Source organism: Passer montanus, unplaced genomic scaffold, assembly GCF_014805655.1.
Source record: "Passer montanus isolate IOZ18808 unplaced genomic scaffold, ASM1480565v1 scaffold60, whole genome shotgun sequence".
In the NCBI taxonomy this organism is placed as follows: domain Eukaryota; kingdom Metazoa; phylum Chordata; class Aves; order Passeriformes; family Passeridae; genus Passer; species Passer montanus.
In genome coordinates, this window is record NW_024371038.1 from 3,169,669 (window position 1) to 3,186,873 (window position 17,205).

The 17,205-nt window shown below is 34.5% G+C and overlaps 1 protein-coding gene across 1 annotated transcript in view; it reads right to left on the reverse strand.

Annotated features, from left to right (window-relative positions):
• Positions 1-5,342: 5,342 nt before the first annotated feature.
• HFM1 (helicase for meiosis 1) overlaps positions 5,343-17,205 on the reverse strand; it is a 54,333-nt gene continuing 42,470 nt past the window's right edge. The window contains exons 27-40 of the mRNA XM_039727201.1: positions 14,605-14,690; positions 13,631-13,714; positions 12,488-12,645; positions 11,757-11,860; positions 10,080-10,235; positions 9,736-9,831; positions 9,199-9,317; positions 8,291-8,373; positions 8,090-8,199; positions 7,892-7,990; positions 7,374-7,464; positions 7,011-7,116; positions 6,488-6,645; positions 5,343-6,242 (exon numbers count right to left, since the gene is read on the reverse strand). Coding sequence (XP_039583135.1) covers positions 6,176-6,242; positions 6,488-6,645; positions 7,011-7,116; positions 7,374-7,464; positions 7,892-7,990; positions 8,090-8,199; positions 8,291-8,373; positions 9,199-9,317; positions 9,736-9,831; positions 10,080-10,235; positions 11,757-11,860; positions 12,488-12,645; positions 13,631-13,714; positions 14,605-14,690 — 1,517 coding nt within the window. The 3' untranslated portion in view covers positions 5,343-6,175. The remainder of the gene's footprint in view (positions 6,243-6,487; positions 6,646-7,010; positions 7,117-7,373; positions 7,465-7,891; positions 7,991-8,089; positions 8,200-8,290; positions 8,374-9,198; positions 9,318-9,735; positions 9,832-10,079; positions 10,236-11,756; positions 11,861-12,487; positions 12,646-13,630; positions 13,715-14,604; positions 14,691-17,205) is intronic.

Here is a 17,205-nt window from a genome sequence, read left to right on the forward strand (position 1 = left end):
ACACTCCTCACACAGAACAACTACCTCCTGGAACACGTCAGCAGAGTATTTACTGCCAAATCCAGAAGGAGTTTGTGATTCTTACATTGTCCCATTAATGAGAAAAATGTCACTGTACAAAAGCTCTCTCTTTTTTTCTGTTTCTTATCAAATCCTTCAAACAGCTGATAACTAGCTTTTATAGATTGGAGAGTCAGATGGAATTCTGAACCTATTATTTTACTAAAACCCCAGGGGTCAACTTATCACCTGAAAACCATTTTACATGGACAATTTGACTTTCATATGGAGTGTCAGAACATACCCTAGATGGAAATCTAAAATAAATTATATGGAATAGTGCCTTCTTTGTGCTGAAATTTATTGGTCCCACACTACAATAATTTTGAAAATTGTATCCCTTAAGCTACAGTGCTGAGATATTATTAACTGCTTGAACTGAAAGAGCAGTTCTGATCGGCTGCTATAAAGTCTATGGACAGAGACTAATTTCTATTGAACCACATGCTTATCTGAAGCTGTGGTCCTCCATTGCAAGCTGCCAACTTTATTTTCTTCCACAATACACTGCCCATCTTTTTACCATCATCCTCAGTATGCACTGTCACTTCAGCAAATCCATTCCAGGAGCTAAGAATGTGTCTAACCTTCTGCTAATATGGTTGTCTGAGACAATCACACCCAGGAGACAGGGAGGGAGATCCATCCACTTGTACCTCTTATCTTCCTAACACAGGTTATTTTCCTCACTAAGCAAGCCTCCAGTCTCTGAAATGCATCTCTGGGATGTATCACAAGATAAGCATATCTATTTCATGGCCGACACTTTCTTTATCACTTCTGCTGCCATACTTAAGAAATAAAATTATTTGATAATTTGCTGATGCTTTGGTCAATGCACCTTTCACATCTCTTAGTACAATTTTTAGAAACCAAACTGACCTCAGAGCCTAAAATCTTTATAATTGAGAAGATAGTGAAAAATGATAAATGATACAGCTGCTGGGTGACTATTCTTTGAGTGGAAATTCCCAACCAGACAGATAAATCTTCTTCAGGCATAACACATAAGACACAAGGATAGAGTTCTGGGATAAAAACAAGTGTATTTCCTCCACCCATGAACCTAACAAGTCTGGAATAAAACAGCTAAAATATTATTCCACACCAGGAAAAATAGTAATAATTCATACTGCCTCATTTTCATTCATATAATTTAATAGCCTTTATAGACAGAAAAAAATTGCTAAAAAGGAGGTTCTGATTTGCACATACAAGTTTCTAGATAGCACTACTTTCACTTTTTCTTTACTAGACAGTGTCAAGCTCTCCATGAGGCATTCAGAACTAATGACCATTCACTGTGGCAAATCAATGTCTCTAAGCAGAGAACCTATTGCTTCCAGCAATGGCATTCAGCTCACTAAGACCTTTGCCAGCCAGGAATTTGAAATCAAGTTGTGGCAGGTCTCTTCCCAACCTTTTAATGCCTGTCTGTCCAACATCTTTCTTTTATTTTAGGATGGATCTAAGAAGCAGCAGGTGCCTCTCAGTAAGTGGACACTTGTCCCACATGAGTGGCTTGGCTGCCTAAAGAAACACCCTCAAAGGTACTGGCAAAGTAGGAGGTAAGAATCTGTGAAAATATACAGAGTTCAATGGCAAGGTTCACTGTATTACTTATTGTATTATACAGATTAAAGCACAAAAAAAGAGTAATATTTCTGTGTCTATTTTCATTACATCCTACCATTTATTAAAGTGACTAGAGCAAGTTAGCAGCCTTTTTCTGTCTCACTCAACAGGAATTCTCTCACATCACAAATTCACAGTACTGGAGATAAGGAAAAGTGTCAAGTTCAGAGTTTTCCACTTGTACTGATGAATATTCTGAGTACTTTTAAATGCTTAAACTGATGAGATAAATGTTTTGGAATCTGTTTCTCTAAATTATAGCTTAATTAGATCAAAAGAAGAAATCCATAATTTCAAAGGATAAAGCCTGAATCTAGCTGGCAGTGTGATCAGGTATCAACATGCAGCAGCTTAAAACAAGTTACGCAAGCTGACCTTAATATGTGTGAATATCAGCTTTCCAATGCAGAAATATGTATTTTTCAATATATTTTTCTGAGCAGAAATCATGTCATGTCATTTATATGCAAATCAGACTATATTCTACAGCTGATTCTTCTGTGCCGAAGCCATGGGAATTATTTGCACTTAATAAAGCCTCATAAATAGGTTTTGCCTCTAAGTGGGTGGGGGAACAGCAAATATATCATAGCCATTTACAGCTACAAGCATCTTCTTATTTTGAAAGTTATATGCATCCTTTAATAGGAAGTTTCACAGTTACAAAAGAAACATTGTTTCCTTTATATAAACAAAATACCCTTACAGCCTTCAAAACAAAATATTTTGCCTTATTCCCTATGCTCAGCTATCTAAAATATAGAAATTGCCATCTAGTCCCAGTCTAAAAGACATGCTAGTTCCATGCAGTATACGTTCAACACAGGAAGAAATTACTTATTATTATATCTAGGCAATTTTATTATATTTGAAAGGACATACACCTTCTTTAAGTGACGTATGTCCACCCAGTATCATCTATTGCATTTCTGCAAAATATGTTAACATTTTCACACACCACCAATTAGATATGCCCCTCAAGTCCTGGCACGTGGGAAGAATCCATTTTAAAGGCACAAGAAGACAGACTCGGGACCACTCAAAGCACATTCCCCGAAGGGTAGTGTTTCAGTGTGGGAGATAGCACACCAAACCAAACTGGGAAACAACTCTCCCTAACTAGTATAGACAGTCTGGACTGGGACTCCTGTTAAGGGCAGGATTGCAAGCCAACAGTAGCACATCTTTTCCAGTCTCTCCACAACCAGAGGGAAGGGCAACAGTGACAAGCAGTGCCTAGAGCCAGACCTACAACAAAAGGGCCCCAAGGGCCCCTAGTGCTTACAGAGGTCACTCCTTATCCCAGCCCATGTGCCCATCTGGGGCACAGGGAGACCAGGAGTTACAACACTGGGAGAAAAGTGAAGGCTTAAACTGATACAATTTAATGTCACATAGATTTCAAGAACCAATAGAGAAGCATGGCTAAGCCAGGTTTATCTCAACTGAACAGTGGCAGCCAATAAACACCTGCCCTTTTTCTACCTGATTGTTTTCAGTCAAGCTGAAATTAATCACTGAAAACACTGTATGTGCCTCAGTTAATTCTCATGGAAGTCTTCCAAAAATTCAGTGTGTTATTAGCCCTCTGCAGGAACAGAATTTTACCCTGATTAGAACCTTCTTTTTTATTTCCTTGTTAAGGAAAGGAGCTTGGAAAAAAAACAGGCATTCACAGATCTCATTTCAGAGATACAATTAAAGATTCTGGCAGTAAAACAATTGACATGATACAACTCATTTGCTCATCTACATAACATGCAGACAAGGTGACATAGAGCTAATGCAAGACACCCTTTCAGAAGAGGTACCATCGACACTGTCACAATGATGCATTAGAATGGTATCATTTGTGCTCTGCAAAATTACTGATTTCAAATATTTTGTGTACACTGGTTTCATATGGTGACTTCTGTTCATTCTTTATCATTATTCTGATTGCCTTTAAGAGCACCAACTTGTATATATCACATAACTATTCTGTGAAGGTATATTTAAGTAAAAATACACCCAAATAACAAGAGTCCAACTTGTTGCAACTGCTCTTATTATGACAATTACTGAAATGTTTAACTCATAAAAACCTTCACATACAGGAATTAAAGCTATATAATGAAAATGTGCTCAAGATATGCACTACACGATGAAAATTATATTACAATACATGTGCAGTATTCTGTATGCTGAAACTTACCTTATACACAAATATGTCTGGCAACATGTTTAAACATTATACTTATTTTCCCACTATTTTTGAAGATTATAGGTTTTGAGTGTATATTGCATTTTCTTCAGGCACAGATATGGTTGACCTCAGTTTATATTTTGAAATCAATATGTGTGATAGGACAAGGAAGCATATAAGGAAGTTGAAGTTAAATTAAAAGCAGGTATAAGCATGTATTTTATTATGGGGAATCACACAAGTAAGATAGTAAAATCTGACTTCTCATCACATTGAATATTCTTTCACTATTCCATTATAGAAAACAGTATTTTTTATAATGTAAATTTTGTAGAATCATCCCCAGACTAAAGTCTGTGGCATCCTGCTGTATCCCCAAAGAATTACTTACACAATCCCATTGATTGAAATTCAGGCCATTCATTTAATGTTTCAACTCTAAGTAGAATTAAAATAAGGATCAGTTTAGACTCTAACAATTTTTTAATGTACTTTAAATGTCTGATGATACCCTGTTGAATTTGTCTTTTCTAGCATTTGGTCAGCACCTGAAACAAAGCACAGTCATCTTTTGCCCTTTTATTCACCTTAGGAAGGTTAGATCCTTACATGGATAAAGGAGTTCAGTGTCTCACATGCACAAGCAAGGCAATATTCAGTGAGCCTGTCTGTGAAATTACAGCTTCTCCACGTCACTCTCATCACAGGTAATCTGGGGAGTTCCACCAGAGAGCAATTCAGCCCACTTACTATCTAAAATATCTTCTGACAGTGTTTGCCTCTTTCTAGTGACTAGACAGGGAGTCCAGGTGAACTAGGTTTATCTCTTAATGGGATTCAATTGAACAATGGCAATTACAGCTCTCCATAGCTATGTCAACACTGACCTTCTGGGGCATGACCTGGGTTTTGGTCTCCTGGTCATTTACATGAAGCATCTTTTGAGAAACACCATTGTATCTGCCTGGGAGCCATTTCCCAAGGAAATCAGAAGGTGGTGATGTGCAGGAGATAAAATCTGCATTCTTAAATCTTACCCTGACAGAACTGGAATGTGTACATGACGAGGGTTGCTGGGCTAAATGTAGCAGTAGTACAGTAATTCTCAGTTACATCAGCTTGGAAGCTTAATTTAAAAAAATCTCACAAAAAGAGATCTGGCATACTAATAACTTTGAGATATAATGAAATACTTGGGTTGTAGAAAAGTGAGTTAAGCTTGGGCCTGCTGGCATTTACATAGTCAAAAACATATTGAGGGGTGAGTATTGAGGCTGCTTAGGTTAGGCCATTCTGTCATGCAGAGAAAGAGTTATATTAAGTCAAAAGCATAAGGAAACACTGGAGTCAAGCAAAATGTTACTCGTTGAGAAAATTACAACCTGGTAGTGGAGCAAAACATGGCTACATTTAGGTGCACCACAAACAGTGTTGAAAGAACAGACAGCTGATGTTCCACATGTGATTGTAACATTTTAATTCCTCACATTTTGAATAATTAACAGTAAAAATTAACATTCTCTTGGATTTTAGGCAATATCATATATTCTACTAACTGTTGAACTTGCAAGGTCTACAATTCAAACACTAAAGCTACAAGAAAATATCCAAATCCAATGCCTGGTGCCTAAATCTGTATTAGGACACATGAATGTCCATGTTATGACCTTGGGTATGAAACTGAAAAGGCCTTTTTTTACAGTTTTAGAGTATTTTTACAGACATTTAACAACTGGTTTGCTGAGAATCTGGAAACATATCTGCTTAAGTTGCACTTTTTTATTAACACATTCATAGCACTGTCCAAAGTAGTACCTAGAATCTAGGATAATCTATCATTCTATTACTTCTATTTATAAATTTAATTATTTTAGAGAATCAGCACCATGAAAAATTCAGCTTTAGAGAAATTGAAAGAAAAACTCAACAAACATTACAACATGTTACTACAAACACTTAATCCTTTACCTTCTCTAATGGGATTTTCTGTTAGTTATAGAAGTAACCTCAAATTACGAACTATTCTTTGACACATTTCAATATTTTTCTTTATAATCCTGAAAACAGCAAGGTCAACAAAAATACTTTAATACTTGTAAAACAAGATATTATTCCTCATATTCTATAAATTCCACAACAAAACTGGTGTCTAATTTATTATATATTCTATGCAGCAATCCAGCTATTACTAAATAGGAATACAACAGAAATCAAATTCTCTTGACTGAAGCCTTCACTGAAAAATTGACTGTAAGTTCTTTCCCCAGCACTTACAGCATATTTTGTTTACGTGTTTTACAAAATACCATCAAATATTCCAAGAAAGGGCTTGACATCATTGGTTTCATCATCAAGAAGAAATCTAAAGATTAAGCAAACAAACAAATTAGGTATAGCCCATCAAACCCTATGGAATCAGAAGCACTATATAGAGTCAAGACAAGCAATATAATTTTAAGTAATGTCTCTTAAGAAAAATTGTTACTATTGTGAAAATCAAACTTTTTAGCAATGAATATTAGAAACTAACACATCGCCTAAAAGTCTGTGTTCCATGAAGAACTGGAACACTGAAGAAACAGAAAAACATATGTAAGTTTTTCTTACCTAGGATCTACTTCTTTTTCCTGTTCTTTTGTGAAAATAAAAAAATCTTCTTTCCTAGTGAATTTAGAAGAGTCTGGGATTATTTCTGGGATGGAAGAACACTGTACATTTTTTTGCTCTTGAGAAGGACCTGAATGTGTTTTTTCTTGAAAACTGAACTGCAACACAAAATTTTATAAGTACATATGATTAAAACAACTGAAACTCCCAGATTGCTGTAGAATGTAATACTGGTGTTTAATTGATATTGTGGTGTTTGACAAGGACCAAGCATGTGATGAATTTAACTATATACTGGACAGAAAAACAATCAAATTGAGTAAATAGTTTTGAGATCATGCTATGTAAAGTAAATTCAGATCCTATTTCTTTATATCAGGAATGTCTCTCTGAACACAGAATGATTTGGACAATTCAAAATTCATGATATCCTAATTGATTCTTAAGTCAGATATGGCAGATATATTTACACAACAAGTACTCAAATCATAGAAAATTATGTTATCAATATATTTGTACTCACCAAAGTTGTATTTCTATTCTGTACAGATAAATTCACTTTTGATGTGCTATTCACCACAGAAACATCTGATTTCTGAATATTGCACTCATCTTGTACTGTGCATGAACTGAAAATACCAAGTTGAATAGTTTCAGTATTTTTACAGAATGGAAAAATTATTTGTTGTTCAATACAGGATTTTCTACTTATTTCCCTGCACACTTAAAAATCGATTTAAAATAACAATTCATACCTTTTAAACACTGAAATTTCACTCACTTTTATAAGTGAACAACCTTCTATATATTTAATTACACAGATACATGTGAAATACAGACAATATTTGAAACTGAATAAAATAGTAGTAAATGATGTAAGTCTTACTCTTTTGAAATTTTATTTGTGGCTTTGCTTGTTGTATATTGGCAGAGGCGTTGACATTCATCTGGACTTTGAAGGCAGATATTTCCATGTTCTGTGAAAGAATGGAAGTTTTAAAAAGAGGGTTGAGAAGCAGCCACAACCCCTTCTAAATATTTCCAATGTTATGATAAATAACACTTTGAAAATGATTAAAGTGTCTTAACACTTGAAATATTTCTTCTTTGGATTTTGGGCTGATATAAAGATAGGCAGAGATATACAGTCAGTATACATTATGCAGCAACAATTATGCAGTTGCAGGCCATCAAAAAATTTTAATTGTGAGTTTTTCAACTCTTCCTTCTACATTGGATTTGTCACAATATAGATGACATTCAAGGTAGGATAATAAACCTGTCAGTTAATTAACCAAAAATTTCAGGTGGTTCTATTCATTGTAAACTATAATAATTTATTCTCAAATAAAAGCCCATAGAATAATTTGTAGGAAAGAAAAAAGTTTGTTGAAATAACCTTACCTAATTCTCTACTGACAAAATTACTGGCAAATACCAATTTCTCATCATCAATGTCATCCCAAATATCGTCTCTCAGTTCAAAGTCCACATTCAAAGCATCTGAAAAACAGTATCTGCTTTTATCTGTAGCAGAATAATATGAAGCACTAAAGATCAAAAGAGTGAACACTGTAATTTTAAACATTAGCAATAACTTACTACTCTTTCCACAATTCCAGGATTGCAGCTGTTTCTGAGATACTTCTAAGGTATTAGTATTATCTACCTCATCCACTGAAGGTGATGAAAATGACAGTTTATTGCTAGACCTATTTAAAAAAATAAATCAGTGACATGTCCGTAAAAAATGGCAGAAAGTTGCAAAATACAGTTTATTCACAAAACAATTCTTAGTAATACCTTGGCAGGGCTGGCAATAAAGACTTTGGTGTAAAAACAAATTGTTTGAGATTCACATTTTCAGTTTGATTTAACATCTGCATCTAAAGAAAGCAAAATATTTTCACTTATAAGATATAAACATACTAAGAACTATTCTTTTTAAACAAGTTTAATGGCATCATTATTATTGTAAGTTAGCATAATATTTAAATGTCATAAAAACTTTCTGATGTCTGTCTATTTAATGCACTCAGTTAAAAAGGTTTGAATTATGTGCTTCTAGTGGAGGTAGCCAAGCACCCTGGCAAAGCCAGGCTGGTTGACTCTCATCTGCATTAGCTGTAGGCTAAATAATCCTCTGTGCAAATAAACAAGCAAGCAAAACTGTGAGGTGGAAATAAAACCCTCCAAAACCTCAAATGTCATTCTTGCTACAGAAAGACCTAGTTTAACTCTACATTCAGAGGAATAAAGTGCAAGCCATGAAATGTTTCAGAAGTTTAAAATTAATAGGGATGGTTTTCTTATAAACAAGTGGATCTACTTGCCAGTGAAAAAAGGACTCTTAGTAGCATGACTAATAAATACCACAGTTTGTTTAATTCAGGTCGTATTTTGCCAAAAAAGTCACAGTGCAGTGCCTTCCAACAATGCCTCTGAACCTCACCAACCACAACCCATCAAATACCATAGAAGAAAAAATATAGAGGACGTGCACAAAAGTGGACCAATGGCAATGTCCCAAAGAACAGCAGAACCTCTCAAAGATTCCTGGACCTCTGTACTTCCTTACTTTTTGCACTCCACACAGGAAAGTCAAACTTGAATGTTCATATTTAGTGATAAAATTCTCTCTGCAAACAATGCCTACAAATATGTAACAGATTAAAATGAGCTATGAAATAGTTGACTGCATCCAAGTGAACCTTTAGACGTTTTACTGGGGGTATAGATGAAACTGAGTTCCTGCTCCTTAAATCAGCTAGGTACAAAGAAAACTTTGTGTCTCCATTCATCTGTGACTTTGGAGGTACTCCAGTTTTACCTGAGAAAATGAAGTAAAATAATCTTTAGATTAGTTATCAGAGATAATTACTAATTGTTTTCAAATTACTTTGAAAAATGCCACTAAGCTTAATATCTTCTGTTAAAATATTCTAAAATATTTAGCACGCTAACTACAAGATCTAACACAGTAATTATATAAAAGCATAACAAGCTTGACATTTTTAAAAATCATATGCTAAGTCCAAAAAGTATTATATCAAGTATTAATCATTTTAGTGCCTATAAAAGTGCTATTGCCAAAACTACTTATAATTGCTTTTGTGACTGCATCACAACAACTCAGGCCCATTCTCTTGCTTGTCTTGTTTCTGTTAACATAGCCATTGGTATGATGGGAGCTGTTCTAAACTGCATTTCTCTAAAAGTATCAGAATCATAGATTTAATGAAACTCACAGCAGTCATGCCCACACACATCTTTATTTTTACAGCGGTGGTTGCATTCTCTGTTTCCATATTTCTTGTAAGCAATCTCCTGTTTAGATCTGCCTCCTAGATAAATATAATACAGAAATTCAAACAGTAATATTGGATACCAAACACCCATCATTTTTCTTACTTTCAAAATCATCAAAGAATTGCAGTGTAGTACTTTACAAGTAGAAGCAGCAGAGTTGTATTTTTATTATCTTTGAGAAAGAAACAGCAGGGATAAATAAAGATCTAATTCCCTAGTGAAAGCAAAATTCAATTTTCTGTTGACTTTAGTATTAGTTAGATATTGTGATCTGACCATTTACCTGTATCCACCTTTGCTGCTGGCAAGCTTTGGGGTGAGCCATAACATGTATCAAGTGTAGATTCAGATTTCAACTTTTGATTCGCAACCACCTTACGTCCCTCTGGTTTTGGTGTTAAGTAGAAGGCTGTATATGCTCGCTGTATATCCAGACCAACTTGGGAAAAAAGACAAAAATATTAAAACTGCTTTAAACTGTTTCTATACTACAATTTTCTTTAGTTTTCTAAAGTGTTTAAGCAAGTAAATATTACTCAAAGATCATAGAAATGTTTTAAAATAATTTGCCCTTAAAGCACACTCTCGTATGACCAGATTCTTTAGGACTGAGGTTAAAAACCCCAAACATTTTTTAGAATTAAAGACATAGTTACTAGAAGAATAGTTCCTTTAAACAAATGTTCTCGTATTGTGTTAAAAATACATTTATCTATGACTTTGCACTGCTGATAAAATTTTAACTTTTTAACTGTACTCCAGTCTGTGTTCAGGAGTATCAACAGCTCTGTACTGGCAAAGGCATAAAATGAATATGTTGATAATACTTCTCAAGGTGAAGGCCAATATTCATGAGAGATTGAATAGTGAAGAGAGTAAGTTTGTTTTTTATTAGGGAAACAGAATTTGCTGGAACACCAGACAGGCTTTTAAAAAATGTGAGATTTAAAGTCTGAAATAGAAACAGACTTAAAAATAAGCAGAGATTAGGAAGATCTGGTTTTAGTCTAATTTCAGTGTTACCAGTTTCAGAAAAAATAACTGTTGGGCTGAGTTTTACTGAACTCAGTACAGAGTACTTTATCTACTGTACATACAAATAAAAGGACAATTTTAATTTCTGTGTGGCTAGAAAACCCTTTTTTCCAGAGCCACAGGTCTAGCTATAGAAATATAGATCATTCCAGGCTTGATTATTGTAATAATCTCAATGTCAATATTTACCATGGAAGCATCAACTATACTCCAGTTAACCTAACACACAGCACTCTTCTTTACTGGTGGGGTATGATGACAGAATTTAATGGAGCCAGTTTATTTTAAAATTGTTTTTCAAAGTTTTGTGCTTCAAGGTCATAAGGTGCTCATTTGCTGCTATAGTTCAAACTGTATGGAAATTGCCACTGAGGGGACCTATGTTTAAATCTGCACACAGTAAGGCACATTTTCAGCTGTAGGAATTTTTATGGAAATTGCCACTGAGGGGACCTATGTTTAAATCTGCACACAGTAAGGCACAAACATTTTCAGCTGCAGGAATTTCTTGCTACCAAAGTGGACATGAATCTATATCCAACACCTCTTTACTACAGTGCAAAACCTAACCATTCACAAAGACAGCTCTGCTCAGCATAAATAACCTGTCAGGCTGATAAGTTATCCCTACTGAAAGTTAACTCACTTAAGGAGAAGGACAAAAGAGAATCCCAATCTGTGTCAACAGTGCAAAATTCTGTCTCCTAGTAACACTGTTCATGCTTCCAGTTCCTTAATATGGTAGTAAATTAAATTCACAGATAAGTGATTGTGAGAGGTATGCAAGCCAGTAAAATACATGTTATAGAGGTTTGTTTCCAGACCAGCTCACTTTATTATATTTGGCTTAACAGAAAGTGTTTTAGTAATTTGTTCCAAAATCTTATGCATATTGTTTTTTAATTAAAAAAATACCTTAACCTACCATAATCAGAACTAATTAAATTAATACTAATGTCCTCTGATTTAAGAGCTCTTTTAACTTCAATTTTCTTCATCCAATTTCCAGTTTTCAGGAGCACAGAATCCCTGTAATGCATTAGCAAAGTTGTTAAACAAGGACAATGAAAACACGACTGCATACTATATCTGTAACCAAGTGAAAGAGCCTGTATTTGGTCCTACTTCTTTAGTTTTGCTTGATAATTGGCCTAAGAATTACTTTTCAATAATTCTCATGAAGGTCAAGTAGTTGGGAAAGATTCTGCTTCTCTTCTCCAATTTGCTCCAAGCATCTTAGCCAACTGTAGAATTTAAAATCCATCTCTGAGGGAAAAAAAGAATTTCTAAAATATAAATAAAGAAATATAGCTAACAGGATTAAGTAATAACTAGTTTGTCTATCTTTTTAAAAGGTATTTTACTTGTTTTATATTTATGGGAAAATTATTATGACTTTTCCATAATATGACATTGATGTTGAACAGATATTTACACGTGCTCTCTTCACTGACAAGCACACTGGCATGTTTTGGGAGTTTCTGAATCTTGTGTAGCATTTTAAATGACAACAGTGACTAGAAAATGCTGTAGGATAAAGAATAATTTTGTACTATTAGACATCAGTAGGAAGTATTGAAAATCTGCAAGTCACAGAACAGATGAAAAGCCAACACCATAAAACTATGCGAGGCAAAAAGCCCTGATCATACATACATAATTTTCTGATTAAAAATGACTTGGTTGTCAGCATCTCCTATGACCAACGTAACATAGTGGAAGTCTGGCGCTGTTCTCTTTGCCTGGAGCTGCTCATAGTTTGTTAATTTGATGGTAACTAAGACTTCAGCCAACGTGTCACTGTATTTGGGAAGCTAGGGAAAATGATACAGAAGACAGAACTGCTAAAATATGCAAAGTAAAATACATGCCCCTCCATAAATTTCTATCTGTTGATATAAGCACAAAAACTCAAGCGATTTGAATTTGTGGTACAATTTTAGTTGTTCTTCGGAGACATTGATTTTCAGTACTAACTTGGTCATAAGCTGAATATCCTAAGTTTGATTCAGTACTGAGGATCAAGGACAAATGCAAAGAGAAATATGCAAGAATAAGACTTCTTATATAGAAGTTATATTTTGGCATCCCAACATTCCTCTATAAGATACTTATAATTGTTAAATCTTCATTCTGAGAATTGAGCTACTCATCTGGCATTATGTCAAATGAAAAATAAACTAGAACTGATTGTTATACCAATAGAATTTAACACATCTATTGAGCTTTTCACTTCAAATGTGTCTTCATGTCTACCAACTTTAAGGTTACTTTTCAAATTTTGCATTTTAGAAAGCTAGTGTCTTTCTGATATGCATTTTGTCTTTATATGGATCACAATCTCAAAGCTCTTGTACCCTTCCTTTGAAAGGGCACCAGCTAGGTTAATGTAATAACTTACTGTTTCTCTATATTCCTAAGTGTGCTGTAGAAAATAAACATGCATTAATACCATTTCAGTAAGCTGTATTTGGATGTTTTGCTGTCTCTAGGGTTTGTTTAAATTCAAGATAGAAGAGATCTCTCAGACACATATAATGCTAGAATGTGAATATACTGGTATACACATCTGTAACATAAAATGCTATCAACGAGAGAGGCCAATACATTATGGGGAATGTCTGTTCCAAGGCTCTCCTTTGAGATTTAGGAGCTTCATTCTACCTGCTAAGCTGGAAGGAGGTCACAGTATTGTGTGATCTTCTATCCGTAAAGACTCAGAAGTTCTTTAAGTCAGTACTTGCTTTTTCATTTAATAATACCAGCATAAAAACATAAAATAAATATAAAAGAATGTACCTGTTCAATTTCAAGTTCATATTTTGGAAGGTGCAAAACAGACTCTTTTATCTGGTTTCCAAAAGGAGGATGTCTGTTTAAAATCTGCAAAGATGTAAATCCAAGGAATCAAAGTCACCTGAGTAATTATGTTTGCAACAAAAGCCCCTTTCACTCTTGGTTCTCTACTGTCAGTGATGCCCAGAATAGCAACATTGCCAAAAGAAAATTCCAACCCTTTTACATGTTGCTACTGCTTCTGTTCAGCTAACAGCCAATCAACTACCAATGACTACTCAGGTTCTATTTGAGATGACTCTTCTGTGTTGCACAAGCTTTAACTAAAACAGAACAAATGACAAGAAAAATACACAAAAGGAGCCAGAAATGAGAAATCAAATTCCCAAAGTCAAAACAGAAAAACCCAAGTAAGATTTACAAGTTTGTTATAGCTTCCAGAAAACTGGAAAAGCAGCCTCCACAGAAAAGAAGCCAAAAGCCAAAGAACCAGTCCTAGGGTAACACCTTTCCTAAAATAAGAAGTGCTTTACAGATGATTTAGAAGATTTTTATTCTACTCCTCTCTGAAACTTGCAATAATGGAAATTTGGGATTTTCATAATTAAGATACACTAAGAGAAACTGTAAATACATATTCCCTTTTATATTTTTCCAACACTCCTAATAGAGAAGTTCACAGTGTCCTTTGTTTCAAACCATGTTAATGATGAAATTCTACATATTTAAGCATCTGCTTTCCTCAGCCAGGCAAATCAGTGAAATCATCATTCACATTAAATTTGCTACAACAAAACATCATACACATTTTCAAGGAAAACCAGCAGTAGCTACACAGTTTTAATTCTACTAGTTAAAAGGAATAAATCACCAAAACATCTAAATTTTGCTATGATCATATAGCAAATATATATTAACTATACTGCTTTTACTCAGTATTTTCCCCTATCATATTTATGTACAAAATAATAAGTTACCAATTCAAGCTCCCTTGCATTTATGTCTTCAATTTTTTTAAATGATGTCAGCCCAGCATTTACCATAGCATTTGACAATGATACACCTGTAAAAAACATGTATACAGGTTTTATGCTGTTAAAGGACAATGAATAACCTCAAATTATTCTAACAGCTGCATTACAGCAGGTAAACCCAAAGCATAAATAATTCTGTTATATTTGATGCAGCTTTCTGCCCAGCAAATCACTAAACTTATTTTCATTTAAGTATTTCAGTATTAATTTCTCCATTAATAAAGAGAAAAAGAAAAGCAATACAAACCAAACATGAAAATATACAATATTTCAATGATGACAACTTTTGCATTTTCTACAGTAAATCACTTTCTGCAGGAGTCAAGAAATATGTTCTGTATATATATGATAAAAAAGCATGCCATGCAGAATTCTTTGTCTCAGGATGTTTTCCCTATTCAAGAAATAATTTAATTATGTTAAAATCATAAAAAGCTCAATGTTTTTGAGCAAGTTAATAATGGAATTTACTGAAAAAGAAGTATTTATTATAATCTTCTACAACTCATTCCAGTTTTAGCAAAAAATTTTCCCACGGCATGTAAGCCACAAAAGCAGAGAATTCCACGTTTGCTTCTATTTCTCTTCATGATTCACAGTACTTCCAGTGAGATTTAAACTTATCACAGCATATGAGAAGGCATTTAACTGACCTGGCATTACAGCCTATTATAATAACTGCAGTGATTGTAGGTAAAACATAGTACCAAATACTGAGAATGAGTATTTGGATCCTTCTCACACAGTTCTGCTAAAGAACTTGTGGAAGTTCTGCTAAAGAACAAGTGTAAGAAATCTGAAAATTAAGTGGGAAAACTCTTTATATACTTTTAGGTTGCTTCTTGGAAGACATTACTGTAACCTTATAAGAAAAGACTTAACTCAAGAATTTAATAATTTAGAGAAACAGAAAACCTTTTGTCTTTTTATTTGTATTTGAATGTATTTCGGGTCTGACTCAGAGAAAACATCTTTTACCATCTTCCTGCTCCTTTGCAGAAGCTCTGCAGTGAGAATACTAAGAACTCTTACATATTAATTCTGCTGCTAGAGCTGCAGTTTCTTTATAACTGAAGCTGAAGATTAACTCTTTTATCCCAGTTCCTAAAATTACAGAAGAATATCTGCCAGTGAAGAGAAAACCAGATATAAATAAGACTTTTTCTCTTTATTTTCATCTACACTACTAAGCAAAAAGAATAAATGGGGGTGGAAATAAAATTGATCAAGTAGTAAACATCATAAATCCTGTATGACAACTGATCATTATCCTGTCAGAACAAGCAAACAGAAATCAAACCTACCATTCAATAACAAGAGAGAGCATCATTATTGGACAGGAGCTGTAGAAATGCAGTAAGAATTCAAGTGAAATATCAGCCTCAGTAAGGCCAAGTGTCAGTCAAAGAACAGTCTTATAATGGAAATACTGACTAATAAGGCATTTCAAAGGTTCAAAAATAGCACACTGAGATAAGAGTTTAAAAATTAAGGATTTCTGAATACGCTACATGGTATCAGCAAATTTCTAGGAACTTAATTCATTTAACTTCAGAAAGAAACAGAAGAAGATCAGCAGCCATAGGCAGAGGTTAAAAATCACATCATACTACAGGCATCAATTCAGTGTTTGATTCAGGAAAAGAGTGAACTGTCAGAAGAATGTTCAAAAGAAGCTTCTGAGGGGAACAAATGACACTTTGGAAGTTAGCAGTTCTTTGTAACATACACTGCAAGAGCTATGACAGCATAAGAAAAATGTACCCAAAGAAAGGAAAATTGGACAGAGATGTCTTTATATACACCTCTTATTAAAAAACTAAATGTGACTTTATTGTACTGAATATAGTGTACAGGCAAGGATTTGTCTACACTGCAAGTGCCATATTTATCCCACTCATCCTAACTCCACAGAAATGCTGAACATGAGGCAGATTCCTCAGATGATTGTGTCGACATTGCCACAGGTGTGGGATAGTGGAAATGTGTTCCCAGCACTGTGCACTGTGCTGTGCACAGGCTAACAAGCCCTGCTCTTGCTTTGAATGCACATGAATGAAGCATTACAGCCTCTGCCCTTGAGCAGGCAAGCCTGTAAGGTACTGGACCCGATGGACCTCTGGGTTTAGCCACTCTCTAATTTGCAGATCTCTGTACTACACTGTTCAGTGCAGAGCTCATGTGTCTCTAAAGAAGAAACACAGAGAATACTGCAGTGAATTTTGAAAGCATGAAGGTATGATAAGACCAGACATCAAAGCAGGAAGATACACTACTACCTCAAACAAGTATGACTACATTTTTATAAAACAGAAGCCTCAAAAATTTCTGAACTCTTTTTCAAATAATTATGACAAGCCTGTACTTCCAGCCAGAAGTTCATTCAACAACAGGATACAGTGAAAGGAAGCTCAATGGAAACTTTTGATCATCATGTGTATAAGAACCTCATGCATAATAAATTGATTTCTATTTCATGATTCCTATCCTTTTCAATGTTAATTAAAAGGTTTTAATGCAGACAAGTAAGAGGACCTACAGCAA